General features: G+C 40.7%; 1 protein-coding gene across 1 annotated transcript in view; it reads right to left on the bottom strand.

The window, feature by feature from the left end:
* The window catches only part of LOC134527990 (AF4/FMR2 family member lilli-like), a 194,781-nt gene that overhangs the window by 149,810 nt on the left and 31,106 nt on the right, over nucleotides 1-13,865 (bottom strand). The window contains exon 4 of the mRNA XM_063361139.1: nucleotides 10,179-10,442. Within this exon, the coding sequence (XP_063217209.1) occupies nucleotides 10,179-10,442 (264 nt within the window). The remainder of the gene's footprint in view (nucleotides 1-10,178; nucleotides 10,443-13,865) is intronic.

Below are 13,865 nucleotides of genomic sequence, written 5' to 3'. Positions count from 1 at the left end.
ATCAGAAGTACGGGCGACGGTAAACAGACAGGAGACGGAAACGAGCAGATTACCAGACGCAGCCCCTGACTCACAGCCACTAACGTCGCTTCCAAACCAACCGATACACGTATCTACCACTCATTCAGAGCCGCTTGTGCAGTCGACGACAGCGGCGACAAACATTACAACGAGTCATGTGACAACCCACCCCGTCACTAGCGTGACATTTTCACAGGGATTACCAACCTTGGCACACCAAATGACGCAACCATACCCACCAAACATGTTTTTCCCGTATCCGATCGCTCAGGGCTATTTTAACCCTTATGCTCAATTTCAGCCACAGTTTCCTTCATGGCAAACCACCCCACTTCCGAGTGCTGGTATTCTGCAGCCGCCACTCACAACGCCCCAGCTCACTCCACCACAAATCAGCCCCTTGGGTGCGACTCGGGAACAGACTCAGTCGCACCCGGTGTCACACCAGCCTTCACCTCAGCCGGCAGGAGCCGCGGCTCAGCCCCACGACTCAGTATTGCGGAGCACGACAGCCCCAGAAACTGGCTACAGTTTCTATGGAAAAATCACCCATCCTGTAGAAAGGCTACTCAAGGAATTGCCAGAGGCGTCGGGTCTGGACGCACACAAACTGATTGATTTCCTTCGAGTCTTGTTAAAGCTACGACAAAAGGGAGGGATTCCCGACAAACAAATTTTTGAAATTGTTTACCCGTACACCCAAGCTCCCCTAAGTGAGAGGATCATGGCAGCCATTGAGAATGACCTCACTTTCGACGAGTTTCATGAAGACGTGTTAAATTTTTGTATACCGAGTAGGCTACTCACAAACATCCGGTTGGAGTGGTTTAACCGACTGCAGCAGCGTAATGAAGCCTTGCCAAATTACGTGGCTGACATACGCGAAGCCAACCAGGTACTCAGGCTAAAGGTTTCCGAGAGAGAGGTCGTGAGTACTATTCTAGACGGTTTGAACCCAGCGGAGCGCTCGCGCTCAGTGTTCCAGGCACGCCCCCAAAATTATGCTGAGCTTGACAAACTTTGCGTACACGCCACAAACATAGAATACGCTGATTTTCAGCGAAATAAACAAGCCACATTCGCTAGTCAACAAGGTAGCAGCGCGGGAACGGAGCGCAGTAATTCGCAACATAAGAATGCAGCACAGAAACATCAGGGCAATACATTTTTCTCTTCAAGGCCACAAGGGAGATATCAACAAAATGCACATTGTACTTTCTGTAAAAGAGACGGGCATTCCCTGGCCCAGTGTTACCACAAAAACAACAAACAAAATGGCGACACTCCAAAAAACGCATAACGCGGTGGCCTGAACAACCTTATTCAGGGCCACCGAAAAATTCAAGTGTTAAAAATTTTTCTTATAAGTGGGAAGTTCAACTTGCGCCAAGTAATGGCAGTACACAAGAAACACCATTACACAAAAACAATAATCCTAACAACAAGGAGTCCAGGAATAAAAGTAACAAGCGAGGTCACAAACATAAAGAAAGAAAGCACAATAGCAGGAGAAATAACAAAAATAAGGGATATGGTAATTCAACGCACACGTACTCATGTAAAACGTGTGTTGATCCTACAAATAAGGGCAAGAGAAAGTGCCACCAAATTTTTGGTAATATTCCTACAGTAATTCCGTATGCAGTAACAACGATTGGCGAACACACTGTACCGGGACTAATTGATACAGGATCAGCGCGCAGCCTGATTTCTGGGCAGTTATTTAACAAGTTAAAACAGAGCAAATTAATTCTAAAGACTGAGACCACTAAGTTACAATGTTTCACAGCTTCAGAGCAGCCATTAAATATTATGTTAGCAGTTGTGATCAAGGTGAAGATTGATTTATATTCATGGAATTTCCCATTTTTGGTGTCTGATCAACTTGCCACAGACCTAATCTACGGGTCTGATTTCATTGCCAAGACAGGTCTAATCATTAATCTTCAGGCGAAGAATTTCGTTTTCAAATTCAACATGGGTAATCCTATTCCTTGTGGGACCCCTGAACAAATAGTTTCAGCTCCGGCCGAGCCAACGGCAGCCATCTTGGATCAGGGTAACACCACTTCACACGAGCACCTTAATACACAGCAGCGGGCCGCCATTGATAAATTATGCAGAACTTTTCCAGATGTCTTGACTAGTAAATTAGGTCGCACAAAATTAGTCGAGTACCAAATTGAGTTAGCGGATAAAATACCAGTGAAATCTCACCCTTATCAATTTTTAGGCCCTAAGATGCAGACGATGCGCAATCATGTTGAGGAGCTTTTGGAAAAAGGGGTAATCGAACCCTCGACCTCCGCCTACAGTTCCCCAGCTTTTCTGGTGCCTAAGGGCAAGGATCAACAACGATGTGTAATTGATTATAGAAAAGTTAATGAGAAAATAGTGATACAAAACATACCTTTGCCAGACCTAAACACTGCTTTTCATTGGTTCAGTAAAGCCAAATATTTTAGTGTGTTTGATCTAAATTCTGCCTACCACCAAATTCCCCTTACTGCGGATTCAAAACCCATCACAGCCTTCTGTGTCCCTTGGAACTTGTACCAATACACAGTAGTACCTTTCGGACTTGCCACGGGAGCCCAAGTACTAACTCGACTCCTGGATCAGATACTAGGAGATCTAAAATTCAAAACAGTGTACAACTACCTAGACGATGTCGTCGTATATTCAGAAACATTTGAAGAACACATCAAACATTTAGAGGAAGTCCTAAGTAGATTTCGTAAAGCAGGGTTAACTGTCAACACAAAAAAGGTTAAGTTTGCAGTCCAAGAACTGTCTTTTCTAGGACACCTGGTTTCTAGCAAGGGAGTCACCATTGATCCTTCACGTACTCAAGCTATTCGTGATTTTCCGCCTCCCACAAACCCTAAGGGTATTTCACGTTTTATTGGTATGGCAAATTTTTACTCAAAATATATTCCTAATTTCGCTGAGCACGCAGCACCACTAAATACGTTGCGTAAGAAAAACACACCTTTCACATGGGGTCCGGAACAAGAAAAAGCTTTTAATTTCCTGAAACAGGCGATTTCTTCCCCGCCTGTACTCCGCATGGCAGACTTCACCAAACCTTTCATTTTACAGACTGATGCGTCCAGTGTGGCTATAGGCGCAGTACTGTCACAGGAAGTCGAAGGCTGCAGACAGCCCATTGCGTTTGCGTCGCGAACACTTACCCACGCCGAGAGGAAAGCCTCCTCGATCTACGAATTAGAATGCCTCGCCGTGGTATTTGGCATCGACAAATTCCGCCAATTTATAGAACACAGGGAATTCCTGTTAGAGACAGATAATCAGGCATTAGCCTGGCTTTTGGCACACCCGAAACAATTAGGGAAACTCGGGCGATGGATTGCAAAAATTTCCTCTTTAAAGTTCAAAATCCAACACATTCGTGGCACACAGAACATAGTAGCGGACACACTGTCGCGCATGTTCGAAAGTCCAACTCAGGCTCCGCCCGAAGGAACACCAATCTTATGTCAAGCCCTATTGACAGAGTTTCCGTTGGCATTTCAGGATTTACAGAGCCAGCAGGAAGCTGATCCCCACATTTCCAGTATTATTAAACTTTTTAATTTAGGAACGGCGCCAAAATACTTTAGGATGTCTAAGGGGCTGTTGCAAAAACGCACCCCCCAATCAAAAACATACAAAATTTTGCTCCCACAAAATCTGCGTAATATGATTTTCCATTATTATCACACCTCGCCGGTGGGCGCACACCTCGGTATATATAAGACCATTCAGGCTATCCGACGTCATTTCGTGTGGGACGGCATGCACAAGGACATCACCGAGCAGGTTAAACTATGCAAAATCTGTGCGCTGAGTAAGCCAGCGCAGAATACTCGTTTCGGTTATTTAACTTCAGATGTGGCCGAGCGCCCCATGCAAAAGATGTTTATAGACTTTGTCGGACCTTTCCCGCGCTCAAAGACAGGAAACACTATGCTGCTGGTGTGTATTGACGCCTTCACAAAATTTGTCTGGCTCATCCCCATGCGAAAAGCCACCGCAGAAAACACTGTATCTGCGCTACGTAATCAGATCTTCAAGACGTCGGGAGTCCCGTCTATAGTAGTGTCAGATAATGCAACCCAGTTCACGGCTAGGATTTTTAAGAACATGTGCTTCTCACATGGCATTCTGCACGTCACAACCTCGCCTTATTATCCACAGCCCTCGCATGCTGAGAGATTCAACCGCAATCTCCGGTCTGCTCTAATAGCTTACCATGCGCAGGAGCAGGATAAATGGGATTCGAATTTGGTGTGGCTGCAAATGGCCTTTAATTATGCAGATCATGAAGGACACAAAAGTACTCCTTTCGAACTCATGTTCACTTACCGACCTAATACCCCTCTTTCAAATCTTTGGTCTTTGAATGACCTATTGCCCGATGATCCGAGAGACATCAGGGAGATTTGGAGACGAGCTCGTAAAAATCTCAACCTGGCTCATGAGAGCAGAAAAAAGAAATACAACGAAAACAGATCTCCTAACCCTTATAGGGTAGGCGATTTTGTGCTTTGTAAGGCACACCCACTCAGCAAGGCAGTGGATAAGTTTTCCGCCAAGCTGGCGTACCGCTGGAGAGGTCCTTTTCAAATACAGCGATTTTTAACGCCAGTTACGGTTAGCCTAGCTGACCCCAGTTCAGGAGAATTCGTGACCAGAGCGCACATCTCCCATCTAAAGAAAACACATGCTGACTTAAAATAGATGTGTTTAATTTCTTTACCCTAACATAGGGAACTCTCTAATATTAGGCATGCCAGAAATCCTCGAGGTCTTAAAAATCCATGGTACTAGAAATAAGAATGCTAGCTTTACGTTGTATTAGTTTTAAGTGGCCACTTAGTTAATAAGCTCTTAGTTAATAAGTTTGTTTAAGGGTTATCGATATGTTGTGCCTGAGAGGCGGACGCGTCTCAAAGATGTTAGAATATAAGTAGTAGGATACAGGCGAACCTGGTACTAGTTTTACTGAGCAGTGTAAGTGTTGTTTTTTTTTCTTCCCTATATGCTCCGCATTCAAGCGGGGGAGTATGTGCCGGAAATTAGGCATTTCGTCACTTTTTTAATTTATTCTATAATTTTAAATTTTTTTTTGGGGTTTCCATTTTTTTAATTTGTCTGGTGGTTAATGGGGGTGATTTACTTTTTGTTAGGCCGGTGTACGCCACCGATTTAAACTTGGTGCCAGTGGACCGAAGCCCCTTCCCAGGGGGCCAATCTGATATTTTGCTGTCTAATGTGGACATGGTCAGCCCGGTTGAAATTTCTCTCGCCTGCAGTCACGCCCCGAGTTTGTAATTTTAATTCCCTGCATGACCAAAACTGCTTGAAGCAGCTCCTGGGCTGCAAGCTGCTACCTTGTAGAGGCCTGCTGAGAAAAGCATGTCTCGTCACGAAGCAGTCTCCAGTGGAGCTGCGTTTCCACCTTAGTGGCTATTTCTGCCCCCCCTTCCTCTCTCTCCTCCTCACTTTAGTTCTGAGAAATTAAGCTAAGAGCAGTGACCGGACGGGACGATGACCTGATGCAAAAACCTTCTCCCGGGTCCGACAGACACATCCCTGACATCTAGCGGCAAAAAAAAGTAACCGCGGGCCTGGTCGCCAGCGTGCAGAGCTTACCCTCATGACACCTGGTGGCAAGTCTGCTCACCACCTCAAGTAGTTCCCCCTTACGCCGCTAGAAGGCAGCGTCGCGGTGCCATAAGGCACTATGCTTTCCTCTCGCGGCCCGGAGAAGTCGATTGTTCTTTGTTTTCGTTTCGGTCCGGTAGAGAGCGCGCATGTCGTGTTGTTGCCACGACCGCCTCGGACTCCTTCGGAAATTTTCGGCTTAGAACCGAACCTACCCCCTCCTTTGACCCGGGGCCTTACCGCCCGATTTAATTAGGGGTTTTGGCCGATTGCGGGGCACTCAGCCCTCTGACCTCGGCTACTGACCTCGTCTCACCTACGTCCTCTGCGCTAAGAGGCTTTTTGCGGGAACGGTGATTTTCGCGTGCACGAGAATGTAGTCAGTTTGCTTAAGGGATGTGATCCCGTTTGTACAGTAGCCAGGCAGAGGTAGTTTTTAGAAAAGTCATGCGTAGTTAAATTTTTATTTATTCTTATTTAATTCTAAAAATTCCGGTTTCGTCCGCGCATCCTGATTTGTCGGTCCGCGGCATCCTGATGTCGGCGCGAGACACCTAGTGAGCTCCGAACTCTACACCCTGGTTGGTGAGTAATTTTTTTTCCTTTCCCCCCCCATTCCCGTTTGTTGGCCTTTTGCGCCGACGGTATAGGACTGTCTGGAAGCAAGTCTAATTCGTTTTGGATTTGATTTGGGTTTCAGACAGGGTCGAAGTGCTGGAGAGAGAAATCGCTCCCAGCTCGTGGTCCTGCACCTCCACTGCGGGTCACGTTAGAAGAGAGGTTTCCGCGACCCGACGTTATTTTTTGAAGACCCGGGTGGTAATGTGAAATCAACATCCCCCCCCCCACTTTCTAGCTACGAACTACATAAATCAAATGAATAGCCTACCAGCGAACAGTGCTTTCCTCAAGAATATGTAGAATCAACAAAACTAATCAGCGATGTAATTGTTGGGACATTCAAATTTGGTGCAATTTTTAAATTTTAATTATGTAATAATTTTTGCTAAGGTGTAACATGTACTGTTTTAATTACTCCTGGGGCGCCCCCTTTTAACTTTGTTATTTACTAAGAATTTTATTGTCAGGTTTGAATAATACGAACACAAAATTCCTTAATAATAAAACAGGGAACCTATAGACCAAGCTACTTGTGTAGTGTTAATTTATTTATGATATACCTTGTTCCCTTAAAAGATCCACCAGCTCCCCAGTTGCTTGTGTCAGGGAGTTCCAAATTATCTTGTTCTCCACCTCGTGCCACCTCTGGTCAATAACTTAATTGTCTCATTTTTCTTACCCAGCAGTTTCCACGGCTCTTTTTTTAATTAATTTAAAATAATTCAACTTTGAGGCACGAGGGGCGTTACAGTATCATGCTTATTATGTGCCTAGTTAATACTGAAAAGCTATTCAGAAAAAGGTTTACAAATAACTTTAACCATTAGAAGTACTGATACAACACAAAGCATAAATTCTCGGGTAAGAAATCCAAGCCCAGTATTACTGCAAATAAAATTTTGAAGTCATAGAGTTGTCTTCATGTAAATGTACATATTTATTAATATCTGAAATTTAACATGAGTATTTCGGTTACATTTTTAAAAAAAATATACAGTTTGGAATATACGAGTAAGAATGTCAAATGTTTTTTTCATTTTTCTTTACTGTGTTGAAATGGAAAACATAAGTTACCCACCATTTGAAAACTATACCTTAGATGGTTTAAAGAAGAATATGACAATGGTGAACAATAAAGATAATCGGAATACATTAAAATAAACTTCTCAAAATGATCAATCTATATAAAGCCTCATATATTTGGTTCAAGCACGGCACCCATTTACAAATCCCAGTTAAAAAAATCAAGTTAAGTGGTTACATTTATGAAATTATTCTTTTAATATTAAAATAATTAGAAATTTAATTTTTCAGAAGATATAAATGTACTTATTTAAATAACTTATATAAATATTATGTGAAGTTGAGTAATATGTAAGAACATATGTCTAAAATATGGCCAATATCAATCTATTCTGCAGTACAACATAACAATGTAAAAATTATTTGTACTTTTACAATGAAACCCGTCTTCCGTCCAACATGGAAGGGGGGTTGCGTCCCCGACACACTCAGGGTAAATACAATTAAAAATATGAAATACCCCAGGCCACAATAAGGAAAATCCTTGGAAACTCAGTTGTAAAACTTGAAGGCAAAGCTTTGTGTAGTTACACACGGTGCAGAGCTCTACACTACAGTTATACAAGAGACGTCGTTGTCAGCTGAGTTTCCAAGAAATTTTCTCGTGAACGTGTAACAAATAATTTTTTATTCACGGTGAAACCTGCGAAGTATAGATCACGTGCAATACCATAGGGTAAAAATAACTACAGTAGCTAATCTCCCAGTCAGTTGAATGAGCCTCGCGAGGAAATCTGTTCGTGATGCCCGTGGTCGAAGAAGGAGGATAACACGCTTAGTTAACACGTGCCCTGCCAAGTTCGCCGCGCGGGCAGACGTTCACGTAACGAACCTCCAGCAAGTGTAAGCTTTAGGAAGGGGCTGACGCAAATAATGACGCAATGAAAGTTTTAAGCTCGTTTCAGGGCCCTAGATCCGTTCACGTGCCGGCTCTTAACAACGTTTTGATGCGACTGCGCGAGAAACTTTAATTAATTTTCCGGCGGGGGGTAGGGGGGGTGTTTAAAAACTCATTTTCCCACCCCTGTTACGCCCCCTCCACTTCAACCTGTCCCCTCGCCGCTAATCCGAAGTCCCGTCGGAGCGACGATTCTGTGCGCAAAGTGGAAAACCATTAAGCGGATGCAAATTGATTCTCAGAGAGATATGGATGTGGACGGGTTCATTTCAAAACAGCAAACGTTTTACAATCCCAGAAAGGGGATAAAAAAGTACGCATTGCTGAAAGTAGAGCTATGGCCTAATTGGAAAAAAAAATATCCAGGATGAGATTACACGTCCTAAAAAAATATATATCAAAAATTTTGCTTGTAAGTATTTCCTAACATGATATTCTTCGAAATACAGCCGCTACCTATACTTCGTACTTCAAATTCTTAGTAAATGTTCTCTGACGCGATTCAATGTCTTATATTCGTTTACTTTTTATATTTTCTCTGTAGATATGAACAAATCTACAAACATAAGACAATTGCATCGTCTTGCTTCCGGCTGGATTCGAACATATTTATTTAAAAGTCATTACTTTATAACTCCGATTATCTAAATGTGATAATATAATTAAAAAGCCTTAAAACAATCTTGGTATTTCATAAAAATTTCAAAAATGATCTGTTGTTTACTATACGATTAAGTTCACGCACATATGCTTAGTGTAACTGTACGTGCAAGGTTATTGTAGCCTCAGAATGAATTGAGACATTCTGTAGGTAGATAACGAGCTAATTAATCTCGATAATTTATCTTTACTTCCAAGCGATTATGCTTTTCATTCGGCTTATTTCACAGTGAAAAATGTCTGTTAAGTTTTGTGAGCTGTACACGATTCTAATAATAACTAAGACTTATAAGGTGATAGACGCAGAAGAGTATTAACAAATTAACTGCGGCCTTATCATCCACCCAGTGATAAAATATGAAGGTTTAGTATAATTTGCCACCAAAACAATATGTCAAGTATCCTTATCTCTAATGATAAAAATATTCAGTAATTTTGCAAATAATTTTCTTTCCAGGCTAGACTCAATTGAACTACAATATACTCACCATCATAAAAACTTATTGGCCGTCACACATGTCAGATACTTCTCATATTTGGGACTACGTTGCACACAGAAGTTTACTTAGACTTGTTTATTACTCGCTGATCAGGGTCTCGCAAGGCGTACTAAATTATCATCGTTGGATCGAGTTCTTCTAGTGCGTTTTGTAGTAGCGATGGTTCAATTGGACACAAGACGTAGAAACGTGCAGATGTTTGTAGACCAAGCTGGTGGTAACGGCAGGGTTTCTAGTCGGGGCTACCAGAACATTTATTCAGAATCCTTCTGCACGAGAACTAGTAATTTGGCAGTATCGGGAGATCTTTTGGACACACCTGGCACTACCTTCCATGAGACATGGAGGCAGGAATCGTCAAACCCAATCACGAAACCGCAAGGCCAACACCACAGTTGAACTGCATCCAGCTCCAGTCAATCACTCTGATGCATCTGGTGTCCCTACGAGCCGGTTACCCACCTCCATTAAGATAGTAAATACCTAGTCTGGTCGGAGAGCTATCCCCAATACTGTCACTTCATCAGACAATAGCAACGGGCAGTATCATTCATTACCTTCACGCCAGCTCCACATCGAGAGGAACGCGTCCCTCAGAGCCTCCAACAGAACACAGGGTTGACCTCAGTCACCACGATTACAACTCCGATCCGATTCACGGATGACCAAGGAAACCCATCAGAAAAGACCTTACTCTTGAAGGGGATCGGCCTGTGGTCTCTCACCTGTGGCTGGAGTTGCTGGAGGTGACGCTGGTGTTGGACTTGGAGCGGCGGCTCTTGAGCGAGTCCCCGCGGTTCACGACGCCCTTGCCCGTGATGCTGAAGTGCCTGAGGCGGTAGTACTCCTCCTCGACCCCGGTGTTCGGCATGCTGGCCACGCGCGACCTCTGCTGCGGCAGGCACAGGTAGTTGGGCCGCCCGCTCGGGTTGGAGCGGCTGCCGGGGGTCTTCACCGACTGCGACCGGTTGTGGTGCGGGCTGCCGTACCTGCGAGCACACGACCAGCAGCTCGTCATGCCGGGGAGACACAGACGCACGGACCATGTGTCGGGAGTTTGGGAGATACACGCCCAGGAATCTGAACTACATCACTGGGAGAAAGGTTTGTTTGTCTCAACAAAATATTTGTTTGTATATGGCGAAATAAATATATTTTGTTAACTCAAACAAATTTTTTGTAGTAAGAAAGATTCTGTTGACTCAAAAAAATGATTTTGTCAACTCAACTGTATATTTGGTTAGGTGTAACAAACCAATTTTGTTACCAAATTTGGTTAAGCTAACAAAATATTTTGTTACAGCAAGTAAATATTTGTTTCGCCATATATAAACAAATATTTGTTTGATTCAAACAAACCTTTTTATGAGTGCATTTTGTACTTTAAGAACTCAGGAAGAACACTTATCAGTAGCGTAGGAGATATACGCCCAGAAAGCTGAAATATCTTCTTTGCTTCTAAGAGCTCAGGGAAAACAAAAATAAACATAAGCTCAAGAGTTATAAAACCTGAATAACGAAATTTCCTTTGTGTGTGTGTGTTTGTGTGAGTCTAAGAACTCTGGATGAAATTGTATCAGGAGATTATGAGATGCCACGCCCAAGACACCGATACATGATTTGTACTTCTAAGGACTAAAAACGAACATATATCTGGAGCTTAGGAAATATACACAAATGAAGCCAAAGTATCTTCTGTACTTATAAGAACTCAAGAATAAAAAAAACTAATAAACTCTGGATAAATAAATTTCCTCTGTAATTCTAAGAACTCAAGAAGAAATTGTATCAAGAGCTTAGGAGACACTACAGTCAAGACATAGAAATATCCGTTGTACTGTTAAGAACTCAGGAATAACATTTATCAGAATCTTAGGATTTTTTAATACACCCAGGATTCAGATATATTATTCGTGCTTCCAAGAACTCAGAAATAACATTTATTAGGTTATTTGGAGATATACACGCAGTATGTCGAAATATCATTAACACTTTCCAAAGTCAGGAGAATATGCTTTAGGAGCTTAAGAGAGAGTTCAGGATGAATGGTTAAATATTAGAATGGATTAAGTACCAGGAGCTGAATAAACCATTAAACATTCCTGGTAACGCACAAAAGCGTTAAAGGCAGAGCCTCTAATATTATAATGGGCTGAAAACTGCTTATATACTGACTTAGTATTTATAATTTAATTTGTTGTGTAGGAAATGGGTTTGAATAAATAATCACTTAGCTTTCCTGTTCATGAAAATAAGGTCATAGCATGCACGGTCACCTATGACCCTCTAAAATAACAGGAACTAGAGTATGTTTAGACAGTAAAATAACAGTACATTAAAATGGCCAACTCAATTAAATTATTACCACGTACATAACACATGCAAAGAGTTTAATAAAATCAGTGCCAATGGTTTAGTTATTTGTCTTTGATATTTTTACCACGTGCTGTCAAAACATGCACCACCATTGATAGTTTTACTGGTGGAGAACTGTGAGAATAAATTATTAAATAATATTTATAAATAAAGGTTTACTTGTGTTTTATACCAGAAATGTTTTGTTCAAAAAAGAGTTCTAGACTTTCACGTAGTTTTATTTTAATTTTTCCAAAAATTTTTTATGAAAATATATAGTATCTATTGAAACAAACACTGTACTTTTGCCCTGTGGCTTCCATAGAAAGAAAGTCACAAAATCTACAGGGAAAATAAAATAAATCAACCAAATAGCACGCCTTTGGAACGAAATGAAAGTGTGGCCATATTAGGAGCTGAAGAATGCTCTAATTCAGGGCAAAGAAATTTCTGGAGGATTTAGATTAATTAGTAACCTTACCCTTATTAAGTATGAACAAAATTAAATAAGTTTTTAAGGCAATACAAAGAAAAGTTTGTATTTAATAAAATTACTGTTATATTAGCAGTTATCATAATAATTGGTCAAAATTTTCTTGAAAACATACATTTGGCTATAGGTTATTCGTGATCAACAGCAATCATGTTTAAACTGAAATACAGTAAAACATTTTAAAGCTTTTTTTAAAATAATCCACACACGCGCAAATAAAATGATAACGAGATAAACAAATATATTTTTTTTATGTGCCATAATCGGTTGGACGTTAAGCTATCGTAGCGAGGGTGACATGCTTGTTGGCTACCTACAAAATATCTCAAACCCTAAGCAGCAATTAATTCCGATGCCTCAATAACCTCAGAGACAGAGTTGAATTAAGATTCTTTGTACAATGGTGTGACGAAACTCCACTTTTAGATATCTAATTAAAGAAAACATCTGAAACTATTGAAACCTACTAAAAGCGTATTACCAATTGAGGAAATCTCGATAAAATTGGACTCTAGTGCTATGGACTCTTTTAACCAAGATGTTTCAAATCAGTCATTTAAGGCCTGGTCTCACATGTTATATTGGTATTTCATTTTCTTGTCATTATGTTATTAATGGCAATTTATGGAAATTAACACGATACCTCCCTTGCGTTTTTGGTTCTGTTATAAATATTGTCATCAGAAGTGCAGCAGGTGTACTAAAATGGGTGTAAAACCCCACACAAGTGTTCGTAATGGTTATCGATTGCGCGAAATTTTACAACCACGATATTACATCTAGTTAATTTATAAGGAAAATATTTATTACTGAACAGCAAATGCAAGGTAGGGTGTTAAATTTCCAGAAAAAGACCTAAACTAACTCAATGAAGGGAAAATGAAAAGTCGCTATGACGTGTGAGACCTAGCCTTAAATGATTGATTTTAAACGTTCTTTGGAAACGGGACCCAAAACACCCTACATCCATTTTCTCAGTTATGAACAAAGTTGATTTTGTACGTACATAATGAACTTCTCTAAATTAGTCAGAGTACAATAAAATAGAAAATTTGTGACATAAAACACTTGATTTCGATTTATATAGATTAAGTATCCTATCGAGATCAAACATATTTAAAAACTTGAAATGAAAACTGTGTCTCTGTCGAAAATAATACCTGTCGTCCGTACAATGTGTATAAAATCTTATAAATATAATTCATTTCTTTGTAAGACATTTAGAAAGTAATTCTTGTTTAATTAACAGGTGGTCCCTATCAGCTAGTGGCATAAAATTTTAGGCTATAGCCAAACTTATGCACACAAATAAATTTAAATTGTAAACAAACAGACGTAAACTTACTCTTTTGTACAAAATAATTGTGTAAAATAATATATTTTAAGATTTTAAACAAAATTCGAAAATTTGTAAATATTCTGTGAAGATTTGTTAAACGTGACCATGGTTTAGTGTACAATGTAAAAGTGAATGCAAGTAAAGATTTATACTTAATTTTTACTATGTGAAAAGTGAGTTGGAATTTCATCATAAATAATTGTTAATTTTACTAAAAACATTTTG

This window comes from Bacillus rossius, chromosome 1, assembly GCF_032445375.1.
Source record: "Bacillus rossius redtenbacheri isolate Brsri chromosome 1, Brsri_v3, whole genome shotgun sequence".
Lineage (NCBI taxonomy): Eukaryota > Metazoa > Arthropoda > Insecta > Phasmatodea > Bacillidae > Bacillus > Bacillus rossius.
This window is presented reverse-complemented; position numbering and strand designations above follow the sequence as displayed.